The sequence below is a fragment of the Cucurbita moschata genome, unplaced genomic scaffold (assembly GCF_002738365.1).
Source record: "Cucurbita moschata cultivar Rifu unplaced genomic scaffold, Cmos_1.0 Cmo_Scf00061, whole genome shotgun sequence".
Taxonomy (NCBI): domain Eukaryota; kingdom Viridiplantae; phylum Streptophyta; class Magnoliopsida; order Cucurbitales; family Cucurbitaceae; genus Cucurbita; species Cucurbita moschata.
The window spans coordinates 795,923-821,599 of NW_019268577.1; the positions used below are offsets into that span (position 1 = coordinate 795,923).

The following is a 25,677-nucleotide window of genomic DNA, read 5'->3' on the forward strand; positions in this document are numbered from 1 at the left end:
AAAAAAAAAAAAAAAAAAAAAAAAAAAAAAAAAAAAAAAAAAAAAAAAAAAAAAAACTGAAAGTTCAAAGATCAACAAGCAAAATATCAATTTTTTTTCCCGGAATTAAACAAATATTTGATTTGTGAGACTAAAATTTCGAAGTTGAGGTTGAAAAATAAAACAGTTTTTAAAATCAATGGGACGTAATAATTCTGTTATTGGTTGAAACAATCATCAAGTTGCAGGTAAGAAAAAAAAAAAGGAAGTCTTCGAAATGAAGAATCTACAACAGGTTCATTCCATATGTATGATGGTGGTTTATGGGATCTAAAACACAAACAAATATAAATGTAATGAAATTTCTAACAAAAAATTTTATGGGAAGATAACCGACAGGTTCGAGGACAATTGTGAAGGCAAAACGAATGGGGTCTCGAACCTTCAGAAGTTCAGGCAAGAGATATGATATGAGAATCAAAGAAAACACCAACAAAAATACATTAACAATATGGGAACAGAATCCAACTGCTTGTTTTGTGTCCTTACGAAGAGGAAGAAAAGCCATTGAAGGGATCCCGACCTGCAAATCTAAGCCACCGCGGGCATGTCCTTCAGCCACTGGTCAAGAGGCTTTCCGATGGAGAAGACAATGAAACCAATCGCACGAAGCTTGTCTCCATCAACCACATTTCGCCCATCGAAGATGAATGCAGGTTTCTGCATGTTGTTGTATATCCTCTGGTAGTCCAGGTTCTTGAACTCGTCCCACTCCGTTAGGATGCAGACTGCATGAGCTTCTTTTGTTGCTTCATAGGCGTCCCAGACGACGCTCACTTGCTTAACGGTTGTGGGGCTCATTGGCTGGAGATGAGTAGGATGGTCCCATTCGAACTTGCTGAGTGTGAGGTCCCTCTGGATCTGATCCTCGGAGACTTGTGGATCGTAGATGCTCAACAGCGCCTTGTCTCCCAAGAGTCCCTTGCACACATCGATTGCAGGGGTCTCCCTTGTGTCACCAGTATCTTTCTTGAAAGCAAAACCGAGAATGGCAATCTTCTTGTTCGAAACCGTGTTGAACATAGAGGCAACAACCCTGTTAACAAAACGGTTCTTCTGGTAATCGTTGATCTTGATCACCTGTTTCCAGTACTCAGCTACCTCTGGAAGGCCATTGCACTCACAGATGTACACCAGATTTAAGATATCCTTCTGGAAGCAAGACCCACCAAAACCGACACTGGCGTTGAGGAACTTGGGTCCAATTCTCGAATCTGTGCCAACGGAATAGGCTACCTGTGCAACATCTGCACCAGTGGCTTCACAGAGAGCTGAAATGGCATTAACAGATGATATTCTCTGAGCCAAGAAGGCATTAGCAGCAAGCTTGGAGAGCTCAGCAGACCAAAGATTAGTAGTGAGAATCCGATTTTCGGGTACCCAATGAGCGTAAACAGACTTCAGTTTATTGATTGCCTTCTGACCCTCTGGAGTCTCCCTCCCTCCAATGAGGACACGGTCCGGGTTAAACAGATCCTTAATTGCAGTTCCCTCAGCAAGGAATTCAGGGTTCGAGAGAATTTGGAATTTTATTCCTTTGCTGTTGTGGGTAAGGATTTTTTCAATTGCCTCAGCAGTTTTCACTGGGACAGTCGATTTTTCAACTACAATCTTGTCAGATTTGGATACATCGGCTATCATACGAGCAGCACTCTCCCAATATGTGAGATCTGCAGCTTTACCAGCTCCGAGACCCCTAGTTTTTGTGGGAGTGTTGACAGAAACAAAAACAATATCAGCCTCAGAGACATGCTTCTCCACATCAGTGCTGAAGAAGAGATTCCTGCCTCGGCACTCCTTCACGACTCCATCAAGACCTGGCTCGTAGATCGGGAGCTGGTCACTGTTCCAGGCATTGATCCGAGACACAGCGATATCCACAACAACCACTTCAATGGTTGGGCACTTCAGTGCAATAACAGCCATCGTAGGCCCTCCAACATATCCAGCACCAATGCAGCAGATCTTTACCATTTTGGCTTTTTCAGTTTATAACCTGTACAAATAGAGGTTGCAATATAAGGGGAATGAAAACAAAAACTAAGAAAAAGTCACAAAGTCTCCACCGAAAATCATTCTACACCACTACCACATGAATAAAAACACATCAGAAAAGAGAATTTCTCAATCCTGAAGGAAAAATTCATTGAACCTAGACGATTTGAAGAACACGACTTCGCTTGCAAATTCTACTTCATTCTTATGGCTATCTAAACGAAGATCTCGATATAGAATCGAACAGAAATCACCCTGAATGCAACCGTAACAGAATCTCCAAACGTGTATGTATCTGTTAGGAGTAAAATTTAAAGAACAGAAAGGAAGTGACATCTCAATCCAATCTCAACGAATGTCAAATAAGGAAGAAAAAAAACCAAATCAGCATACAGGACACAGGTCGTCAAAAGTAATTGCAGTAAAAAAAAAACGACATGCAAATACGTCGTAACCAGCTATCTGAGATCAGGAAACAAAGGCCCGAAGATCTGAGATGAGGAAACAACCGACAGCAGTGAAGAAACAATTTAAAAGCAAAAAACACAGAATGAAGCCAGATCTGGGATGAATGATAGTCAAAGTGCAACAGGAGGAGCAAGAAGTAGAAAGAAATCACAGATCAAAAACGAAAACACGCAACAAGAAAGGGATCCGATTGAAGAACAGGAAGAGAAGGAGGAGAAAAATAGAATTTCCGAAGAGAAAGAATGAATCAGGAGGAGGTTTGAGGGGGATTGAAAGAGAGGAGAGTGGAAGGCGTTACCTGTGAGAGAATTGGTTTCTGAAACTTTTGGTGTGAGATTGAGAATGAGAAATGGAAGAAGAAGAAGGGGAGTGGGTTTAAATACGCAATTTCTTTTTTCTTTTTAATTATTATTTTTTGGGCAAAGGAATTTGCAGTTGAAAGTTCCGGTGGAGCTGTCAACTCCTTACACGTTTGAAACTTCCGTTTTTGTTAGGCCGCCCCACGCCGAGAAGGATAGAAACGTAGTATTAAAGTTCGTACCACAATAACATATATATATATATATATATATATATTTTTTTTTAATTATTTGAGCTTTGAAATCTAGACTCAAATTGGATTTGGCAGGTAAAAGAATTTGCATTTTGTTAGTACCTGTATTAATTTAACTTTTTTTAAAAAATATTTATTAGCCATTCTATCTATAGAATTTTTCATTCAAATGAGATTTCTGTTCATTCATGTACCTCCTTTTTATTTAGGTGTCGCAGCTAATTTTCACATGTGTATTAATCTTCTATTAAATGCGTGATTTGCTTAATATTAACTGGAATGTTGGAGTCAAATAAATTGTGTTTTGTGATTATTTGACGATTGATCAAGAGTAGAGAAGATTGTCAACCCGAAGTGTGAGGAAGATCGGAGAACGTGGAGGAGGATCAATCGAAACCCATGGTGAGCAGATCTAAGACTTTGAGATTATGGATGTCATCGTATAGCGTGCAATGGAGGCCTAGGGTGAGAGGGAGAGAACCCCAGAACTCAACACTACACGAAGGTGATTAAAAAAAATGTGACGAACAAATAGGAAATGAGTCACAGACAAGCTGCAGAGATGCGCGGGTAATGAGGTATTCGCACTATTTAAGGGCAAAAAGTCAAATCGATATAAGATAGTCGATGCAAGCTGCAAGAAATGGAGTTGATTATTAGGTAGTGCAAGGATTGGTTATATGAGGGAAGCCAAGATCGACCTTGGGGGGTTGCCCTTTCGATTCGACAACAAGAGTCGGTTATAGAATAGCCTTTTGATCAGTTTTTGTATTCATTCAGACTTTCTGGCCGGTAGAATTTATAGCAGACCCGCCTTTCTAATAGGATTAAAGAACGAGAAACATTTCTCTTGTTACATGAATCCAATTTTTATTGGACAACTAAGTTCTTCCGTGGGTTCCAATGATATTCTTCTTGGTCGCCTTCTCGAACCTCCACAAACACACTCCAAGTTCGCACCTTTGTAAACAATATTATGAGATAAAATTTTGTAAAAAATTTAAAATTTTATTAGATACATTGATGTGGATGCTTAACAAAATTCCGTATTTTGACTTGATTTAGGACCTATTTGAAGTTCCACAAAATCCAGACACACCTAAGGGGAGAACGAAGCTCCAAATTTTTCGAACAGGTAAGTAACTATTTTGAACAATTTTTAAGTAGTACTTATAGAATAATATAGCACATATACTTAGAGTACGACCCGACCCTATATGTATGCCCGCATTGTGTAGGGCATAACCCTTTAGAATCTCATCATATATATTATATATGCAAAGAGTGACCTTGCAAACGTTACGCCACATACCTACTATAGTCAGAGTGACCTCGAAACCATTAAAACATAACCCTAATAGAATCACATCGCATACATGTAAGGAGTGATATCGCTATCGTTAAGGCATGACCCTAGTAGAATCTTACCATATACGATCAAGAAGTGACCTCGCAATAACTCATGTGACCTCATAGCTACTAACTCTCATCCTACACGAACATTGTCAATCTAAATACTTCATAGAGATTAGTTTGATTCAAAGTAAAATTAGGGCATTTTTTTTCCCTTCAAATTCTCCATGATCTCCTAATTAAGCTCTAAAATCAACAATAAATATTAATAGAGTTGAAATCGACTCTAGAAACGAAAAAGATGGACTAATTCGATTACGTTGGATGAAACGGATGTAATTAGACTAGGTTGACAACCCGTTTAACTTAATCGAATTGAACTGGTCCAACCTAAACTGAAACTATATCGATCGAACTAGTTTATCCAACCCTACTTTTCTTCGTTTCCGTTTCTTTCTTCAACGGCCTCAATTGTGCTCGATGACGATCGTAGACACAGTAGAAATTTCCCTCCCTACCATCGACAAGGTTGAATAAAATAAAATATTTTAAAATAAAATTATATAATGAAGGCGGAGAATGAAAAGAGAAAGGGAAAGTCAAAAGTCAAAAGAAGAACGACAGAAGGATGACAGCTGGGGAAAATTGGAGTGTACGCGTTTTAGCGAACCGGAAACAAACCATACAACCTAATAATAAAACACACAAAAATTTTGAATTTTGATGAGAATCCACGTCATCACACCAACACTATAATTTTTTGTCCTTTTTTTAGAATATAAAAATTAGGTGGACTTGCTTCGAAAGTGATAAAATTAATTTGGAGTGAAATTCAAGATTTACATTTTTTTTTTATTTTAAAATTTAGAATGAGTGTGTGAGTTCGAGAGTAGCTTTCAAATCTTTTAAGCATTTCTTTATCATCCTATCCTTAGAATCGCTCTCATTCAGATGTAAGCTCGGTTCATTTATATACCTCTCATTTACTTGAGTGTCCAAGAATGTGAGCAACAACAAAAGCCAAGTTATGGAAGCCTAGCTTAGAAAAAAATGCGAAAGGAAAGTGAAACCCTAGGTTCAGCTATAAAGTCGAGCCCACAATCTCGCACCATCATAATGTCGCATTGCAACTGCTCGCTCGCACTCGCGCTGTTGCTGCACGAACCACCATTTGGAAGAGTAAACAATTAGTTTATTTGACTTGTTATTTAGTCTGATCTTGGATTTTGATTCAACTTATTACTAATAGTTACCTATTAATGTGAATATAGTAGTCAAAGTACTAAGTTGGTGGTTCAACGTGCCTACTAACAAAGTTTAGTACTTTTGGAGAAAGACGAAATCGAATGCAACCTTTACCCAAGAGGACGATAAATAATAAAGTCTTGTGATTTTTTTAATCATGTGAAGTCGGGTTGATTTGTTAGGTAGTTGAATGTAGGGTTAGGTCTAAGGACACTTGGGCCAATAGATTGAAATTTCTAGAGTGGAGTCTTGAGGTAAGGGACCTTCCTAGTGAAACTAAACCATTTTATTCTCTGTAATCACTTCGGTAGGGGTGAGCATGGAAGCCTCTAAGTAAGTAAAAGACTATCAAGTATATGTGTCAAACCGCGTAGTGGATGTGACACAAATAGTTTTGGACATTGCAAATTTTGACGTCGTCTTAGGAATGGAATAGTTAGCAAAGAATCATATGTGTATTGATTGCTTTAACGAGGAAGTGGTGTTCGACAAGCTTCTAATTCAAATGATCTAGAATAGAAGCACTCTCTAAAATATTCCCAAACCTTAAAAGCCAAAAAGTTGCTCTCTCAAGGTACTTACGGACTATTGGCTCGTAATGTGGAAATCGAATGCATTGAGACAAACATCGATGCGGTGCCACGGTGAGAAATTTTTTAAAATTTTTAGATGTATTTCAAACGATCTCTCCAATTTACCTCCAAAGCGTGACATAGAGTTCAAGATTGAGCTTGAGCCAAGAATTGCCTCTATCTCTACCGTTCCATACCAGTTGTAGATCTAGGAGCTATGGACAAGGGATTCATACACCTGTTTGTGAAGATGTATAGAAAAATGGTAGAGAAGTTCACAAGTATAAGTGCAAGTAAACACTATCATAAGTAGCATGTAATAAGTAAATTATCGATTCCACATAGAGTTTATTGAATTATTTACTCAATCAATTGAGAACTACAAGTCAAGTACGGGTAACATCAATAATGGGTTTGTTGATTTCGCTAAAATAGTAAAAACTAAAGAAATATAAACAATAATACCTAAAGTACGCTGAAGCAGAATTAGGTGCTACACATGAATTAACATAGTTAAGGATATTGGATGAGGGATGTAGCTGTTGTAAATTGTCCTGAAGTCATTTATTTTGGTTCATAACTCTCATTTGTTTGGTTCATAACTCTAATTTATTTGGTTAAACTCTTTTGGTTCATTTCTATTTTGATACTTGAATCATCTTGATTCATGTAATGAGCACTAATATTAACATTGTTTTAGTTAATGTATGAGAATTAGTACGGCTATGCCTATACAAAGGCTTGTCTAGAATTGTTTTGAGACGTAGAGTCTTTGTCATTTTGTATTTGCCTAGAGGCGACTTGAGAGGAATTTTGTAAGAGAGGTTTGTAGTGGGAGATTACGAGAGATACACTTGTAAACACTGTGATTATAGTAATTGGCTATTACCCGTGGATAGAGGAGAATTTCTTCTCTCCAAACTACGTAAATCTTTATGTCTCTTTGTTTATTTCTGTTTGTGAATGTGCGAGTACGATCAATCTTGCTTCCACCACCGCTACAACAATTGGGTATCAGAACATTTTGATGTAGCATTTGGGTACAACAATAGCTTGATGACAGAGCACACCATGGAGCATTTTTCTCCTTTCTGCTGTTCACACTTAATAGTTGTTCGTTTAGGATTGCATAATTTATTTGGTTATTTTCCACTTCCTGATTCGAAACTCTATTATGGATAAGTAATCAGGGACGCTTCCATCACCATTAAATGACATTTTCCCCTATTCAACACTAAATTTTGGAGGATAATTAGTTTTTGGTTGCCCTAGCAAATTGAGTGCGTTTGAATTCTTCCATTAATATTTTGGTGGTTTATTAATCTTGGGTTGTATGTATTTGAGAACCGGTTTTTTTTTACTAATTTGGTCCCTCATATAAAGGATTGAAGTCGGATTGCTAGGACACTGATCAAATGTGTATTATTTGCCACAGTATACATATGATTCTACTGTTTGGACTACCATCACAACTTGCACGGGCGCTTTTGAGGTAGTGTTTTTCAATCACATTGTGTAAAGGTTTTGCCTTTGTCAAAGCATGTTTCATAGTGTCTGGACTTTACTCTCTCCAGATGATGAAGGTTTGGCCATAGCTTGAACCTTTTTTGTTGCCCTCGACTCTTAGGTTCATTCAACTACCCTAAGGTTCTATGGTTCCATGTCCTTTACTTTATGAGCATGCTTATCTTGACCTAAGGACAACTTAGACCATGATCATGTAGTCTTAATAACCATGGGCTGCTATTAGACTTGGACCTCTCTTCTAAAGTCCAAACTAGCTTGTCATCACTTCACTAGGAAGGTTCAACACTACAACTAAATTCATAAATGACATAGTGCGCCTATCATGCTCCCAAAAGTCCATAAACTTGAATTTAATTTTTAAAGATTCAACCAAAACCTTGTCGTCATGACCTCTATAGCTCTTCTCTCAAGGTGGTGACTCTTATTTTCTCGACTTACCAACTTATCCAAAACTCTACTAGAGGTAATAGTTTGTTCGAGTGGTGCTTAATTCCTCTGGTTGTCGTTTTTGCCTAAATGAACTATTATGTTTTGACTTACTAAGTGATCTACACGGAAGCATGCTCCTTTTTGCTAGGCTTACTACGTGATCTGCACGGAGGCATGCTTGGCTAAGAGTTATGGTAACGGGGCTGGGTCATAGGTTCTTAATTTGGAATCAAGTCTTAAAGTATCACATGTCTCGCACTCTATGGCGTTAGCTTTCTATCTTCCTAAGACCAGTCTACTATCTCATGACCCCTCTCGGCCTCATCACTGCATCAAAACGCTATAACTCGGATCTAACATTGACTTATAAAGTTAACGTTCATTATTTAATACTTAAAGATGTTATCATAAGTACCACGTAACCCAAGACAAATATCAAATTCATATGGACCTTATATCATATCAGAGATTACTAAACGAGGTTAGACTATATACCCAGTCATGGCTGTCATCAAGTTGAGACACAGAAATATATGACTCTCCTAAGAAAAAGTTTACCGAACCTAAAAGTTGACTACTCCAATACAATCTGTCACGACCCAATTTTTTAGACTTAAAATCTCGGATATGACTAAAAAGACAGACAAAAGAAAAATAATAATAAAAGTAAAATGAAAATAAAATATGAAAACTCGATAAATTTAAACCGAAATAAATACAAAAAAAAGAACGGTATCACTTGAACATTTAAAAAAAAAAAAGGAAAAAGGGGATCAAAGTCTACCTAGGGGCAAAAGGGTCATTACCATTCTTTCTGAAACAAGCCGAAATGGTCTATGAGGTGAGTTCTTGAGTATTTTTCTTTAGATTCGAAATCATCCTTCGCGATTCGAGCACTAATATCTTAGTATGTTCATCTAGGGAGGCTATTTTACAAGATCTATGAAGAAGCTTGACCGAAAAACACAATCGATATCAAAACTCCGAGAGTTCTTCCAAGAATGGGAAGGAGGTGAACGAACTACTTTGAACACTCATAATTTTGTTAGTGATGGTAAAAATCCAAGAAAAATATCAAGATGAAATTTTTATTAAAATCTACCGTTTTGCTAAGGAAAACGAATCAATTTGAAGTTTAGATTAAAAGATATGAAAATGAGAAAAGAGGAAAAAATTAGAGTCGTGTTGCAATTTCCAGGAGGAGAGAGAAAGTTTCCGACAGCCAGGTGTCAACTATCGGGAGGAGCGACGCATCTGAGGCAAGCGGCAGACACTTGTCAGGCATCGAGTAAAGCGATGCAGCTCCAGCCAAATTGCGACACGCGGTGTTTGCAACCATCGACCCAACCCGCGCTCCAACAGCTGATCCGGTACTTGTGTGACGACCTAAACCACAGCCGACCTGTGGTCCACACAAGCAAACCAAATCGATACACTAACCGAACGAGACTGCGACTGCTGAGTTTTCGCTCTCGTGTAATACGCAAGTGAGACCCGAGGTCCATATTGTGCGCATCCTCACTCATCTCTCAAAAGGAAGTATCCCTACACTTATGTACACACAAAATGCATGAGGTCCCTCTAATTCTCAGCTTAACGTCTCTTCTGACACAACCCTAGTCTGATCTCTCTGTTAAGTTTAGTAACACATGCTCGTTAGATATTTACATAAATATCGTTGTTTATCCTCTTAGGGTTGTGTCCTAGGTCGATCTATCGGCATGATGCAACATGACACTCATCATACAACATGCTTAATATGGAAAACATAATCATATTAAGGTAAACATTATGCAAAACGTCATAATCGTCATACCATCATTAAATGCATCAAGCATGCCAAGTACGTCATACATAGCAATATAACTCACGTCATCATGCATCATAACTCATACATCATAGCTCATACATCATCATATAACTAACGTACAACATCTTACGATTCAGCTCATACATCATAAATCATAAATATCGTATACATCATCCTTACGTCATAAACAACCATATATTATAACTCATACAATTTCTAGCCTATTCTGTTACTTGGTTAAATTTTCCCCTTTCCTCTCTGGATTTATTTTAACTATGTTCACCAAATCATCCATTTTCCTCTCTATTCTCTATTTACTTTGTTAAATTTTAGCTTTTACTATGTATTTACTCCGTTAATTTTTTTTTTTGACAGATATTGGCCTCATTCTGATGTGATCATGCTAACTAAAATCTAAATAATTGGATAAGGGAAAAGGAGACATGATTGTAAATAATTGGATAAAGGAAAAGAATATATGATCTTGACGTGATTTATTGTAACAAGATTGGATAAATGAAGAGGAGGTTTGAAATATGACTTACCCTAATAACAAAGCAAAATCTATTTCGGATAAATGAAAAGGAGGTCTGAAGTATGACTTACCCTAATAACAAAGCAAAATCTATTTCTCCAGTCAAATTTGCAACATCTCCTTTTAAATCTGCTTGTAGGTATTTTTTTAATTGCTACGGGAACTATAGATACATTCTGGATTTGGGATTTGGCACGAGGAATTGGCCGAGGACAGGCACCGAGAGGAATGAGAGGCTAATAGAGAGTAGTTTGGGGAAAATTATTATTTTTATTATTTATTTATTATTATTATTGTTATTCTTTGTTATTGTTATTACAAGCATAAAAAAACGTTGAGATGAGTCAAAAAATACTAAGATTTGCTAGATGGCAAGTCTTTGAAGATATCAACTTTGACTCATGTGATCATAGGATGAGAGCCCAAAGAAAGAAGAATTAGAAGCAGGTTCAATAGAGGGCGGATTAGAAATCGAGGGCGACAAAGAAGAACCTACAAGAGAAGTATCAACCTGCATAGACTCATCCATAAGGCTAGATCAAATATCACACAGAGATGAGCTGGATTGAGAAATGTGCGGTGAAGAAGTGGTATGGAGTTGAATTAATATGGTAAAGATGCGGTTCCAAGAAATTTGAAATATGAGGAGTATGAAGAGAAAAAAGAGGTTGGGCATGGGAGCTAGAGATAGCAGAAAATGAATTTCATCAAATTGAGTGTGCCAGGTGATATATAGCTTAGTGTTGTAGGATCAAGACAAAGAAACCCTTTATGAGAGAGACTACAGCCCAAGAACATGGAAGGAATGCTCTGGGGACAAAGTTTGTTAGATATATAATCACGCAAGCAAGGATAAACACAATAACTAAAATGATGAAAATTGCCATAATGTGGAGAGTAGACGTAGAGGAGTTCAAAGGGTGACTTACCTCCAAGAAGTGGAGTAGGCAACCGGTTGATAATATAAGTTGCACTGCTGAAGGCGTCAACCCAGAAACGAGGAGAAAAGTGGGAGTGAAAGAGAAGGGTCAAGCCAGTCTCAGTCACATAACGATGTTTTTTCTCAGCATGACCATTTTGAGCAGGTGTATATGAACAATGGAGTTGATGGTGGATGCGAGAAGTACGTTAGTGAACTTTGAAACAAGTGTTAGTAAATCCAGCACCTCCATCGCTTTGAAAAACCTTGATACGAGTAAAATGTTGATTTTTCACAAATTTTTTAAATTGAAGAAAAATATCAAAGAAATCAGATTTAAATTCTAAAGAATAGCGTAAGAGAATTGAGAATAATTATCAATAAAAATAACAAAGAAAACCTGAATTAGATTTGATGGGGGAAGGACACCAAAGATCACAATGAATAAGATCTAACACATGAGACAACCTATGTTCATTGTGAGAATAAGACAATCGAGGACTTTTCGCAAGCTGACAGGTACTACATAACGATAGAGAAGACAATAAAAACTTAAGAAAAAGTTGACATTTTTTATTTAAAAAAGAAATAATAGAATAATTCATATCATCTGGGCGAACATGACATAAATCATATGAAGCACCTTAAAATTTGTTTATAAGGATAGAAATAAAGGTAGAGTTTCCACGCTCCACCACATATAACCCTCCATCCCTTTTACCCTATTTGATTATTCTGGATAGTAAGAAGATTATTAGTAAATATAACGGACAGTAAATGTAATGGAGACGAAAAAATTAGATGTTTATTTACTAATTGAAGGAACATTTTTAGTGAGATGAGGGACAATCAAGACATCTAATAAGTGAATATTTGGAATAGCAGAAAGAATACCAATGTGGGTATTGAGTAGGGAGGCACGGTTTCCTACGATCACAGAGTCCTCACCCATGTAATTTTTAGACTGATCCAAAATAGATGGGTCGGCGGTTATATGGGCCAAAGCCCGAGTGTCCAAAAATCAATCAGTAGCCTAGGTTCCAGCAATAGAACATAACGTGTTGAAGGCTTAAGCAAGGTGTGCATGAGTAGAATCAGACCGAACGTATCATTGGTTGCAGCGGTCAGCATAATGGCCCTCCGTGCAGTATATGTGGCAGCGAGATGGTCGACAACCTTGACCAAAGTGGGTTCGTCTTCAGTTGAAAGAGTTGTGGGAATGAGAACGACCTCGCTAGTTGCTAAAGGAAATAGGGTAACTTCTTTGGGTGCGACCATAATTAGTGGTTGTGAATGTCGTAGGAGTGGGTCAGAAGACTCAAGGGAGCGTTAGAACAACTCAAAACTTTTAGCTTTGAAGACTAAATCTGCAAAATAGGGGAGAGGGGTGAGACCATTTGAGTAGTAGAAATAATTGAAAAATCACTGTCGAGTCCACGAAGGAACTAGTGCACTTTATCAATGTCCTCAACGGGTCTGCCAATGACATAAAGTTGGTCACAAATTGTTTTGAAGGTATGGACATACTCAGCAACAAGTCTGGTGTCTGTTTCATCAACTGCAAGCCATCCTTGAGTCTTATTTCACGAACTTTTGAATGATGGCTAAACGTAGTCTCCAACGCAAGCCAAATGTCACGTGCAATGAAGAGACCAACAACGACCACTATGACTTCTTCGGTGAGAGAGGAGAGCAGGAGACAAAGAAGTTGATCAGCTGATTTTCACAACCGAGTGTTGAGGAGGTTTCTGGTTCACAGTGAGGTGGTGAAACCATATATCCATCAACATAGTTTAGCATGTCTTGACTCACACGGAGAGGGAGAAGTTGGTTTTTCCAAATAAGATAATTGAAGGAAGAAAGTTTGGAGGTGATCATATGGATTATAGTGTCAAAAGAAAGGAGAAAAGGGTTTGGAAGCCATAAAAAAGAAACTCTGATACCATGCAAATATTTGATAAAACCACCGCACTTAAACGGTGGTGAATATTGTCTATTTATATAGTCATTTACATAATCAAATAAATTACCAAAGAGATGGGGTGAGTAATAAATGGAAATAATAATAAATGGATACAACATATTTGACTATAATAAAAGGGAAAGATGATACTTATGTAAGCCGTAATCAAACCAAATATCTAGATATTTGCCTTTAATAAAGGGTCAAATATGATACCTATGGTAAACTGTAATGGAATACTAAATATCATACAATATATTTGCTTATAATAAAGGGTCAAATATGCTACTTATGATAAACCGTAATGGAAGACTAGATACCATACAATATATTTGTTTATAATAAAGGGTTAAATACCATACATATGGTAAACATAATTCAAGGTTAAATATCCTTACCACTAGGCACCTTAATGATTCTGTTAAAGAAAATTTGAAGTAATTTGAATACCGAAAGCTCGAGAATGTAGGTCCTGAATGTCAACTATGAGGTAAGTAGTTAACTTAGAATTTTCTTACGAAATACTTATAGATTAGTAGCTTGAAAACAAGTTAAAACTTGGAGAATGACAATGTTCTAAAGATCCCTAAAAGTGACCCTGATTGTCCTAGATATAAGTGACTTTGACATGACCCACGAAATGGACTAGATAACAAAAAGCAATACATTCATGAACGGTTGTGCCTAAGAAGGAATTTTTCAGACCCACAATGGAGAAAGCTTCAATTAAGACGGTTCGTTTCAAGCACCCTAAAAATTATATATTTTTTTTTAACTTTGATATATTTTTTTTTAAGTTCAATGAAAATTTAAAAGTGTATCGATATTTTTAAAAACTTAAAAGATATTTTTTAGACGAGTAACACGATTCTTATCTTAATAAGGAGGGTTTTTATTAATTAAACTTTTAGAATTTCTTGAAATAAATATTTAGAAGAAAATTAATGAGGAGTAAATTCGTAATTTTGCCCCTAAAATTTTTTAACCAAAAAAAAAAATTTTAAAAAGAAACAAAAATGGAAAAGATTGGAAAACTCGGTCTAATAGCAGCCAAACCAGGCTCCAATGCCGGTTGTTCAAAAATTAAAACGATGTCGTATTGCTCTCAAAACGACATCGTAGCATGCATCTTCGCGAAACACTCGCCATGTCGCCCTTTTCACGACTTCTTGTGCATCTCCTTCGTCCTCGAAAAGAAATTCTGTAGCTGCTACAAACCCTAGGTAGCAAGGGGGGCAAAATCAATCATGGCGATGAAGCGTCTTCTCACCCTCGCTCGCACCTCTCCCCGGCGATCCTCCGCCTCGTTCTCCCAGGATGTTAGATCAGCGTCCACTTCCCCAGCGGTGGCTTCTTCTTCTCCACCTCCCTCTCCTCCCCCGCCCAACGCCATGGTCTACGATCGCCTTGCTGAGGCTGTCAAATCGAAGCTAAAACAGCTCGAAAATCCCGACCCTAGATTTCTGAAATACGGCTCGCCTCACCCGACCATCACTGACCACACCCGGATTCTCTCCGCGCCTGAAACTCGCGTTACTACTCTCCCCAATGGCCTCCGGGTGGCCACCGAGTCGAACCTTGCCGCTCGGACTGCGACAGTTGGAGTGTGGATCGATTCCGGGTCGAGGTTCGAGACCGAGGAGACTAACGGAACTGCCCATTTCCTCGAGCATATGATCTTCAAGGGAACGGAGAAACGGACGGCGAGGCAGCTCGAGGAGGAGATCGAGAACATGGGTGGTCATTTGAATGCGTACACGTCCAGGGAACAGACTACGTATTATGCCAAGGTCTTGGACAAGGATGTGCCCCACGCTTTGGATATTTTGGCTGACATTTTGCAGAATTCGAAGTTTGACGAGCACCGGATTAGTCGTGAGCGGGATGTGATTTTGAGAGAAATGGAGGAGGTAAGAATCTTTTTCCTTTTGTTTCATTTTCTGTGTATGTAATAGAATTGTACAACGCTTCTTATTTGGAAAGGTTAGTAGCTCAAGTGTATAAAAAGGTTGAAATTCGAAATGGAAATATCAGAGCGCTATTCACATGTAAGAAAAGTTTGTTTGTATATTTTTGCATGCATTGATGGAGCCCATGAGCCTTGTCCGTAGCCACAATGACACCAGATTTTCTCGAAGAAGAGTGGTGATTGTGGTCGGTTACATGTAAAAATTTACGTGGGTAAACTTATTGAACACAATCAAAATCATAATGTAGCGAAAGAATAGTTAAGTTCTGGTCTGAATTGTGCAAATGCACTCACATTTAGTTTTTTTTTTTTTTTTTTTTTTGCCCGTGTTCCTTTTTCCTAGTACACAAGGAGTCTCATTTCAAACCTGCAAGTAGGGGGGGCATTTAGTTCTTCGCATCAAAAGAGCATTGATCGTGGGATTGAATATGACTTGGGACTTTTGCATTTTTGTGTGCGACTTATAGTTTTATGACATTGACATGTGCAGGTTGAGGGCCAAACAGAAGAAGTTATCTTTGACCATTTGCACGCAACTGCATTCCAGTATACTCCTCTTGGTAGAACTATTCTTGGTCCAGCTCAAAATATCAGAACAATTACCAAGGATCATCTTCAAAGTTATATTCAAACACACTACACGGCTCCAAGAATGGTATGGACAGCCTATCTAATTGTTTAGTTACTAGACAGGGTATATAGTATACTGATCGTAATATTGACTACATCTGGATAGTGTTTCATTTTTCTTTGCATCGGGATTCCTTTGAGGATGATTGTGCTGTATCTTTCTCCCATTTCTCCCTTTAAGCAAGATACTTTTTCAAGAATTCATTGGGTTGGTTGCCAATAATATGATGCTACTATTTCTTATAGGTTATTGCTGCTTCCGGAGCTGTTAAGCATGAGGATTTCGTTGAGCAAGTAAAGAAATTGTTCACTAAGTTGTCAGCAGAACCAACCACAGCTTCTCAGTTGGTTGCAAAGGAGCCAGCAATTTTTACTGGTTCTGAGGTACTAGAAGAAAATATATTTGGAATCCTCCTTTCTTTCTATGGATAACTTTATTTTACTAAAATTTTATTTTCATTGATATAAACAGGTTAGGATAATTGATGATGATGTACCTTTGGCACAATTTAGTATTGCTTTTAATGGAGCATCCTGGACAGATCCAGACTCCATTGCTCTGATGGTCATGCAGGCCATGTTGGGTTCTTGGAATAAAAGTGCTGGAGGTGGAAAGCATATGGGGTGATTTTTTCCCCTCCTTAAGTCCTTTATAACCTTTGTCTATTGCTTTCAATCTCAAATTTCCTGACTACTATTGACCTGTGGAAAGTTTTTTCATGATCTATAATGAGAATAATTTTCATTGTTCATAATTATTGTTCTTTTTTTTTTTTTAAAAAAACAACTATGAACAGTTCTGAGCTGGCTCAAAGAGTTGCCATCAATGAAGTAGCAGAAAGTATGATGGCTTTCAACACCAATTACAAGGACACTGGTCTTTTTGGTGTCTATGCTGTTGCAAAGGTAATTGTGACAATAAGATTATTCTTCTTGAAATATTCTATTCCTCAATGCGTACTTCATTTGCTGACTTGATTACTTCCACGTGTGTCATGGCCTTTGATTTACTTGATATTTCGAAGTTTAATGTTAAGCACCTTCAGGTTGTAATTTTGTATAGCACACTTAAACCTCTCAATCAGCAGGAATATTATTTAAAAAAAATAAAAATAAATAAAACTGGTCTACAGAGATATTTTCAATGGATGGCATCATTTTCTTATAGTTTCCAAAGCATTTATGTTTTTCTGAGATTTCTGTGTCGAAAATAGAGAGGTTTTTCTTTTTTCTTTTTTCCTTTTTTCCCCTTAACGTTTTAATTTTGGTTTCTCTTTAATCTTTCTGCAGCATAAAATTTGGTATAATTTTTTTTTAATAAGAAGCATTATTTCATTAAAACAGTAGTATATTGCTTATGTTTTCTATAATTGAAAATAGAGCACTGTTTGTTAATTAGCATTTGTTCTTAATTTAGGCAGAACAATACTAAAATTGTTCTTGTAGAAGCTCTACTTTTGAGTTTTAACAAAACTGCAAAAAATTGATTTTTTGTTTTATCTGTTTTTGTGTGGTTGATGTTCTATTCATCATATCTATTTGTAAATTTAAATTTGTTTGAAGTCACTTGCCTATCTATGTACACTGATTCTAAATTAGGAACGGGATTAGACTTATGTCATTTGGTAGTCCATAACTTATTAAGACAAATATTGCGGACTTTATCATGAGAAATCGTGCAAAGCAAACAGACCCATATTAAATAAAAGAAAGAATGCTGTACTTGTTATGCGATAGTTTTTGGTACACATTTCATTTTATTAATATTTACAAGCTTGTTTTTGTCTTAGCTTTTTTATTTTTGCTTGCCAGTTGGGTCATATAATATTTGTATCGACTTGTTGTGATGTCTTCATAGTCACTTGGCTTTTAAACAATCTGTTATTAAAGCTGGTGTTTGTATCATTGTTAAATTCATTGACTAGCTTTGAGGCCCATAACTTCAACCTGCTAAGTTGTGTGCTTTGTGAGTACCATACTGTGAAATTGATAATCTTTTGATGCATTTCCCCCCTGATTTTGTTTGAAGAAATTTCTCTCGTTGGGCCACTGGTTCGTAATGTCTACGCCATTGGCTATATTCCTGAAGGGGAAAAGCTAGAGTCTGCTTACCGTAGAGAGATTTGGTCTTAGCAATATCTCTAGTGAATTTAGAAGAAAAGAATTAAAGAGTCTATTATTACTTTTTCCTTAAAATAATAGGAGGGAGGATGGTGAGGTTTGAGTAGTCTGTTTGAGGGGTTTTTTCATTGGCTTTTGTTAATAGTGCCTCACCTCCTGATTCCTATCAACTAGTTTTATTAGAAATCTAGTCCCTCCATCCTTCTGATGTCTCTTTTTTCCAATTCATTTTTTCTTATGAGAATGATAACTGCAGTTCGATTTTTTAGCTGAATTATCTGAACACTGTGTACATGTTTTCAGCCGGACTGCTTGGATGATCTGGCCTATGCAATAATGTACGAGATGACCAAGTTAGCGTACCGGGTTTCAGAAGCTGATGTTACCCGTGCGCGTAATCAGGTAGATGCTGTAACTCTTATTCCTCTTAGTTCAATGTTGGAGTCTCCATTTTTTAATATTGACTGAATCTTAGAATTGATAAGGGGGGGTAATATCCAAACTTAATTCATATTATGTTAAAATTAGAAGGGATGAACTTGTTCTTTACAACCTAGTGAAATGCAAGCTTCCATACAAAAGTACAGCAACAATAATAGCGCGTGAGATGAAACCTAACAAAAAATAAGCTGATGATAACACTGCCAGTGGTATTAGATTAACTGGCTGGACAGTTGACATCTAACATTAAATTAGCTAACTCTTGGATGTAGCTTACAAGTTAACTACAGAAGTGATAAGAAGAATTACAAATTTCACCAGTACCTGATACTAGAGTCAAAAGGAAATAAACTTCATTAGTTTGTCGTTACTTTATTTTCAAGTTATTATTTGACTTCATTCTACATCCTGGTGGCCATAATCCTGCACTGTCCAGTAATTAAATGAGTTTAAATCTATCTAGGTTCTTGTATTGGTAATTGAAATGCATTCTCGTTTCAAGTATTATATTTCAAATTTGTTATGATGGGACATTGTGCCCAGATGATGCAACTGTGTCCTACATCGTTCGGGCATGCTCCCCCATGTAAGACATGTCAGATTATGGCTAGAAAAGTTGTTCATGGCTGGAGGTGAATTTGGGGAGCGGGCATGTTTCTTTTCACTCTGAATTCAATATTTATGTGTTTACCCATTGACATACTCTTTTGTCGCAATCTGCAGTTGAAATCTTCTCTGTTGCTTCACATTGACGGAACAAGTCCAGTAGCTGAAGATATTGGGCGGCAGGTGGGCTTTCCTTGCCAATATCTTAAATAACGACATTCGAAGTATTTCAGTTCTTGGTTCAAGATAACATGGAATTGGCTTGCAGCACAAATGAGTTTGGGAAAAGAAAAAAGAAAACAAAATAAAATAAAGAGGAACTTATTACGTACGGATAAGGAATTTTAGTTTGCTGAGAACTCGTCCGAGATGAGTTTTCTTTTTTCGGGTCATATGCTTGTCTCTTTGTTATCTGGTGTTGTCATTTGGTAGTGAAAAATAATCCAACTTCTCATATTTGATTGGGTTGTGCAGCTGCTTACATACGGTCGTAGAATCCCGTTTGCCGAGTTGTTTGCAAGAATTGATGCTGTTGACGCAAGCACGATAAAACGTGTTGCGAATCGGTTTATTTACGATAGGGTAAGAACTGAGAAAGAGTTAGAAAAAAAGTGCTTCATGTGATTCCCCTGTTTCACTTAATTGATCAATCTTTTGACTGATGCGCAGGATATTGCAATTGCCGCATTGGGTCCCATCCAGGGGTTGCCTGATTACAATTGGTTCAGACGCAGGACATACTGGAACCGTTATTAGACAACGTCGACATCGGTACTGTGTTAGTTTTTTGTTCACGTTGAGCTGCAGTATTCTCGCAAAATAATCTTGTTATTAAAAAAAAAAAAAAAAATGTTGTATCTCCTTTCAGAGAGAATCTAGGGGTGGTGAAGTATTTTTGTTTGGCATTGTGTTTGTAAAAGAAAAGTGATAGAGAAAGGAATAAGAAGTTTGGTATGTTCCTTGTTGAAGTGTGATATTAACTATGGCATTGGAATACCCCAATCTTTGACATTTACGCTCAACTGTTTTCTGTCTTCCTTTTCTTGTTTGCCCTTTACGTGAAGAAATGTAATAACAGATGTGATTTAATCCCTTGTCTACCTCCTAATTTGACTTATTTAAAAATTTGTTTTTGAAAATTTAGTTTAAAAAGTGTGGTAAGGATACATAATGCCACCTTAACTCATCGTCAGCCAAAAAGCATCTTACATCTTCTCTCTAGAGAGAGGAAAGAGTTCTCTTAAGAACTTTCATTCTCCAAATCCCTTGGGATTCTCTTAGCCTATGAAGACATGGGAAAGGATGAGTGGAACAAGAAGTTTAATGACCCACTATAACTTTTTCCCTTTTCTTTTTTATTTTTATGAAAGTTTGTTCAAACTTTAATTTTATTAAAACCAATATTGATTCCAACGCTGTTGTTATTTTTATGATGCGCATGTTTATGAACTTTTTATAATGCATGTACTTCTAATATGATAATCCAGGTATGTTTTGACATTATGTTTAAGTAATGTATGATAAGAATGAATGATTGATATGTCATGCATACATTTTTCAACTATCTTACTTTTAAGATATTATTAAATTAGAAATGAATTTATGAACATTTAAGTCTTTTAATCATTTTTTTTTAGTTATAACACCGTGCCGTAATTATCATATTTTAAAAGAAAAAAAAAATAGGGTTATTCAAATTTAATTAATTTTATCAACAATATTACGCCTAATAAACTTATTCATATTAACGTTGAATAAAGGCCTATATTAAATCTTAGTGTAACACTTAGTATTATTTCAGATTATATATTTAGATCTATAAAAATTGATATTCTAAATATGATGCATAACTCAACTTAACCCTTTGTCTTTGAAGTCATTGCTATTTTTTTGATTTTATAATTATTAAAAAAAGAAATGTTTATCCACTATATAGATTACATTAATAACTAAAATATCATAAAACTCAAATATTAAGCGTTCACAAGTCATAACACATCACTAACATTGATTATAAAAGTTATATATTCTTAATATTTATTATAATGTTAAAAGTAGGGTTAGGTTGTTGGGTTTTTAAGGATATTTAACCTTGAATTATGATATACCATAAGTATCATATTTGACCGTTTATTAGTTTATTAAAGACATATATCTTTCATTACGGCTTAACATAGATATCATATTTGACCATTTATTATAAACAAATATCTTGTATTCATTTATTGTTCTTCCTATATCATTTGTAATTTACCATAGTTCTCTATTCTGTAAATGATTATAAATAGAGAACTTTCGGTGGTTTTAGTAGATATTCTCATGATATCAGAGCACCTTCGGTTTAACAATCTTGATCCTTTCTCTTGGCTTCTGAATCCTTTTATCATCTTCTTCCTTTCAACACTCTAATCCATATGATCACCATCAAACTTTTTTCCTCCAATTATCTTCTTTGGAAAAACTAACTTCTCCCAATCCTTGAGAGTCGAGACATATTGGGTTATGTTGATGGACCTATGGTTCCACCACCTCGCTTTAAACTAGAAACCTCCTCAACACTCAGCACCAAATATTTGGCGTGGAAAGAAGCCGATCAACGTCTTCTCTGTCTCTTGCTCTCCTCTCTCACCGAGGAACCTATCGCTGTCGTCGTTGGTCTGTCCACTGCACGTGACGTTTGGCTCGCGTTGGAACTACATTCAACCATCATTCAAAAGCTCGTGAACTAAAACTCAAGGATGACTTGTAGCTGATGAAATGCGGCACCAAATCTGTTGCTGAGTATGCCCGTACCTTCAAAACAATTTGTGACTAACTTCATGTCATTCGCAGACCCATCGAGGACATTGATAAAGTGCACTGGTACCTTCGTAGACTCAACACCGATTTTTTTAACTTTTTCTACTACTCAAATGGCTCTCACCCCTCTCCCTTGTTTTGCAGATTTAGTCTATAAAGCTGAAAGTTTTGAGTTGTTCCAGCGCTCCCTTGAGTATTCTGACTCCACTCCTATAGCATTCACAACCACTAATCGTGGTCGCACCTATGGAAGTCACCCTACTTTCTTTAGCAACCAACGAGGTCGTTCTCATTCCCACAAAAACAACTCTTCCAACCGAGGATGAACCCACTTGAGTCAGGGTCATCGATCACATCGCTGCCAAATATGTCGCACGAAGGGCCATTATGCTGACTGCTGCAACAAACGGTACGTTCGACCTAATTTTGCTCGTGCTCACCTTGCTGAAGCCTTTAACACATCCTGTTTTATTGCTGGACCCGAGGCTATTGATTAGTTTTTGGACATTGGGGCTTCGACCATATGACCGCCGACTCATCTATTTTGAATCAGTCTAAAAATTACACGAGTAAGGACTCTGTCATCGTAGGAAACGGTGCATGGTTTTTGGACATTGGTACTCTTTCTCATGTTCCAAATATTCACTCATTAGATGTTTTGGTTGTCTCTCATCTCACTAAAAATCTTCTTTCAATTAGTAAATCAACGTTTGATTTTTCTCTCTTCGTTACATTTACTAATAATTTTCTTACTATCTAGAATCATCAAACAGAAAGGGTGGCGGTAACCGGTAAAAGGGATGAAGAGCTATATGTGTTGGAGCACGACAACTCTGGCTTTATTTATGTCTTTAGAAATAAATCTTTACGTGATTCATATGATTTATGGTATGTTCGCCTGTGTTATATGAATTATTCTATTATTTTTCTTTTTTAAATAAAAAAATGTCATCTTTCTCTTACGTCTTTATTGCCTTCTCTATCACTATGTAGTACTTGTCAGCTTGCGAAAAGTCATCGATTGCCTTATTCTCGCAATGAACATAAGTCGTCTCATGTGTTAGATCTTATTCATTGTGATATTTGGGGTCTTTCCCCCGTTAAATTCAATTCGAGTTTTCTTTACTATGTTATTTTTATGGATGATTATTCTTGATTCACTTGACTTTACCTTTTAAAATTAAAATTTGATTTCTTTGATATTTTTTCTTCAATTTCAAAAATTTATGGAAAATCAATATTATGCTCGTATCAAGGTTTTTCAAAGTGATGGAGGTGTCGAATTTACTAGCACTTGTTTCAAAACTCACTTACATACTTCTGACATCCACCATCAACTCTCTTGTTCATATACACCTACTCAAAATGGTCGTGCGGAGAGAAAACATCGTCATGTGACTGAGACTAACTTGGACCTTCTCTTTCACTCCCATCTTTCTCCTCGTTTCTGGGTTGACGTCTTCAGCACTATAGTGTTATCAACTGGTTGTCTACTCCACTCCTTGAAGGCAAGTCACCATTTAAACTCCTCTATGGCTACTCCTCCGCATTATGACAATTTTCATCCCTTTGGTTGTTGTGTTTATCGCGAGATTATATGCCTAACAAACTTTCTCCCCGTAGCATTCCTTGCATTTTTTTGGGTTATAGTCCCGCTCATAAAAAGTTTTGTTGTCATGATCCCACCACCACTAAGCTATACATCACCCACAATGCTTAATTTGATGAAACTCACTTTTTTGTTGTCCCTAACTCCCAGGCTCAACCTCTTTCCTCTTTTCATATTTCAAATTTCTTGTAACCGCATCTTTACCATATACATTCATTCCCCTACCACTTCTTCACCGCACATTCTTCGATCTAGTTCATCCCTGTGTGATATTTGTTCTGATCTTGTGGATGAATCTGTATAGGTACTTCTCTTGTAGGTTCCTCTTTGCCACCCTCGACTTTTGATTCGACCTCTATTGAACCTTTTGCTAATCCTATGATCACACAAGTCAAAGCTGATATCTTCAAGACTTGTCATCCAACAAGTCTGGGTATTTTGGGCTCATTTGGACTTATTTCTACTTTTCTTACATCCACTGAGCCAAAATGATTCAAATCTGCGGCTAAGAATCCTACTTGGGTTGTTGCCTTGGAGGAAGAAATTCGAGCTTTACAACAAAATGACACTTGGACTTTGGTTCCTCGCCCTACCAACACTAACATCGTGGGCTATAAATGGGTGTTTTGCATTAAATATTTGCCTGATGGATCTATCGAGCGTTTCAAGGCTTGTCTTGTTTCCAAAGGTTATACTCAGGTTCCTGGTCTCGACTACATTGGCACTTTCAGTCCAGTTGTCAAAGCTACCACTGTCCGTATTGTGCTTTCTATTGCGATCACAAATAAATGGTCTCTTCGGCAACTTGATGTCAAGAATGCTTTCCTCAATGACACTCTTATTGATCATGTCATATGGAACAACCTCCTGGGTATATTAAAGAAAGCCCTCTATGAGTTAAAGCAAGATCCTCGTGTCTAGTTTCAGCATTTTAGCTTATTTCTTCTCACACTTGGTTTTTCTTGCAGTCGCGCTGACACGTCCCTTTTCGTCTTTCATCAGCAATCTAACCTTATATATTTGCTTATTTATGTTGATTATATTATTGTTACCGAAAACAACTCATCTCTTATTGACAGCTTTACTCGCAAGCTTCATTATGAGTTTGCTACCAAGGATTTGGGTTCTCTCAGTTACTTTCTTCGTCTTGAAGCTTCACCCACTCCTGATGGTCTCTTTATTAGTTAGTTAAAATATGCTCGAGATATTCTCATTCGTGCTCAGTTGCTCAATAAGAAACCAGCCCACACCCCATAGTTGTTTCTCAACACCTAACAAACCTGATATGAACCAAGAGACATCATGATATGAACCAAGAGACATCAATCATACAATATACTTCAATGAAGATGTGAAGAAAAGGTTGTCAAAATTATCAAAAGATGTTTCAATTCATTCTACATTGAAAAAGAATAAAGTTTGATTGTTGTAAATTTTGGGTGGGTTACAATTTAAAGTAATTTAGAGTTATTGTATTTTAAGACATTTTATTTACTTTAGGTTACATTTACATAATGGCTAATTATGGTCATTAAGTATGAATGTTACAGAATGCCTTTAATAGTTTCATTTTGAGGCTATATAAAGCCATGTATGTTATATTTGTAAGCAGACTTGAAAAAGATAGTAAAAGAAGCATTTGTGCTTTTCTTTAGCCAATGACTAAGTTTATTTGAAATTCTATGTAGTTTAGGTTGCACGTAGAATCATTCAAGCTCGACATGATCAATCTTGCTTGTGGAGTGATTCGAATCTCAAACAAGTGTTTGAGATATTTGATCAACAAGAATCATTCAAGCTAGAGATGATCGATCTTGCTTGTGGAGTGATTCGAATCTCAAACAATGTTCTTGCCTTGAGATATTCGATCGACAAGGTAATCCGAATCTTATTCCCCTTGTAGTTGATTCCTTATCTTATCATTACAAACCAACCTACTCTCTATCGATCTCTTGTTGTCAATTCTGTTGGTCAATTGTTGCATGCCTCTATTTCAGATCACTTTTTGCTTCTTCACTATGTCAAGGAACACTCCATTTTGGTCTTATCTTTGATCCATCCATTGTTCCTAATGCGCTACTAGCTTATTCGGAT

General features: G+C 36.8%; 2 protein-coding genes across 4 annotated transcripts; one reads left to right on the forward strand and one right to left on the reverse strand.

Annotated features, from left to right (window-relative positions):
- Positions 1–257: 257 nt before the first annotated feature.
- LOC111436990 (UDP-glucose 6-dehydrogenase 1-like) lies at positions 258–2,952 on the reverse strand. Of its 2 annotated transcripts, none has more exons than XM_023074817.1 (2): positions 2,801–2,952; positions 258–2,035 (listed from the first exon to the last, which is right to left on the reverse strand). In XM_023074817.1, exon 2 carries the CDS (start codon positions 2,011–2,013, stop codon positions 571–573), a length of 1,443 nt encoding a protein of 480 aa, XP_022930585.1. In that variant the 5' UTR covers positions 2,014–2,035; positions 2,801–2,952; the 3' UTR covers positions 258–570. The 2 variants fall into 2 exon arrangements, with proteins under 2 accessions (XP_022930585.1, XP_022930586.1); XM_023074818.1 differs by lacking the exon at positions 2,801–2,952 and adding an exon at positions 2,192–2,768.
- Positions 2,953–14,519: 11,567 nt separating this feature from the next.
- On the forward strand, positions 14,520–20,197 carry LOC111436988 (probable mitochondrial-processing peptidase subunit beta, mitochondrial). 2 transcript variants are annotated; one of them, XM_023074813.1, is made up of 9 exons: positions 14,527–15,318; positions 15,868–16,032; positions 16,254–16,391; positions 16,480–16,631; positions 16,805–16,913; positions 18,432–18,530; positions 19,293–19,358; positions 19,650–19,757; positions 19,845–20,197. In XM_023074813.1, the coding sequence occupies exons 1-9, from the start codon at positions 14,656–14,658 to the stop codon at positions 19,929–19,931; spliced, it is 1,587 nt and encodes a 528-aa protein (XP_022930581.1). In that variant the 5' UTR covers positions 14,527–14,655; the 3' UTR covers positions 19,932–20,197. The 2 variants fall into 2 exon arrangements, with proteins under 2 accessions (XP_022930582.1, XP_022930581.1); XM_023074814.1 differs by lacking the exons at positions 19,293–19,358; positions 19,650–19,757; positions 19,845–20,197 and adding an exon at positions 19,113–19,131 and having other exon boundaries at positions 14,520–15,318; positions 18,432–18,559.
- Positions 20,198–25,677: the final 5,480 nt, after the last annotated feature.

Excerpts from the sequence above, each read along its gene's own strand:
- LOC111436990 (XM_023074817.1), bottom strand. The coding sequence starts at position 2,013 with ATGGTAAAGATCTGCTGCATTGGTGCTGGATATGTTGGAGGGCCTACG.
- LOC111436988 (XM_023074813.1), top strand. The coding sequence starts at position 14,656 with ATGGCGATGAAGCGTCTTCTCACCCTCGCTCGCACCTCTCCCCGGCGA. Across the intron at positions 15,319-15,867 it reads TTTTGAGAGAAATGGAGGAG|GTTGAGGGCCAAACAGAAGA; the intron begins GTAAGAATCTTT and ends TGACATGTGCAG. Across the intron at positions 19,758-19,844 it reads ATCGGTTTATTTACGATAGG|GATATTGCAATTGCCGCATT; the intron begins GTAAGAACTGAG and ends ACTGATGCGCAG.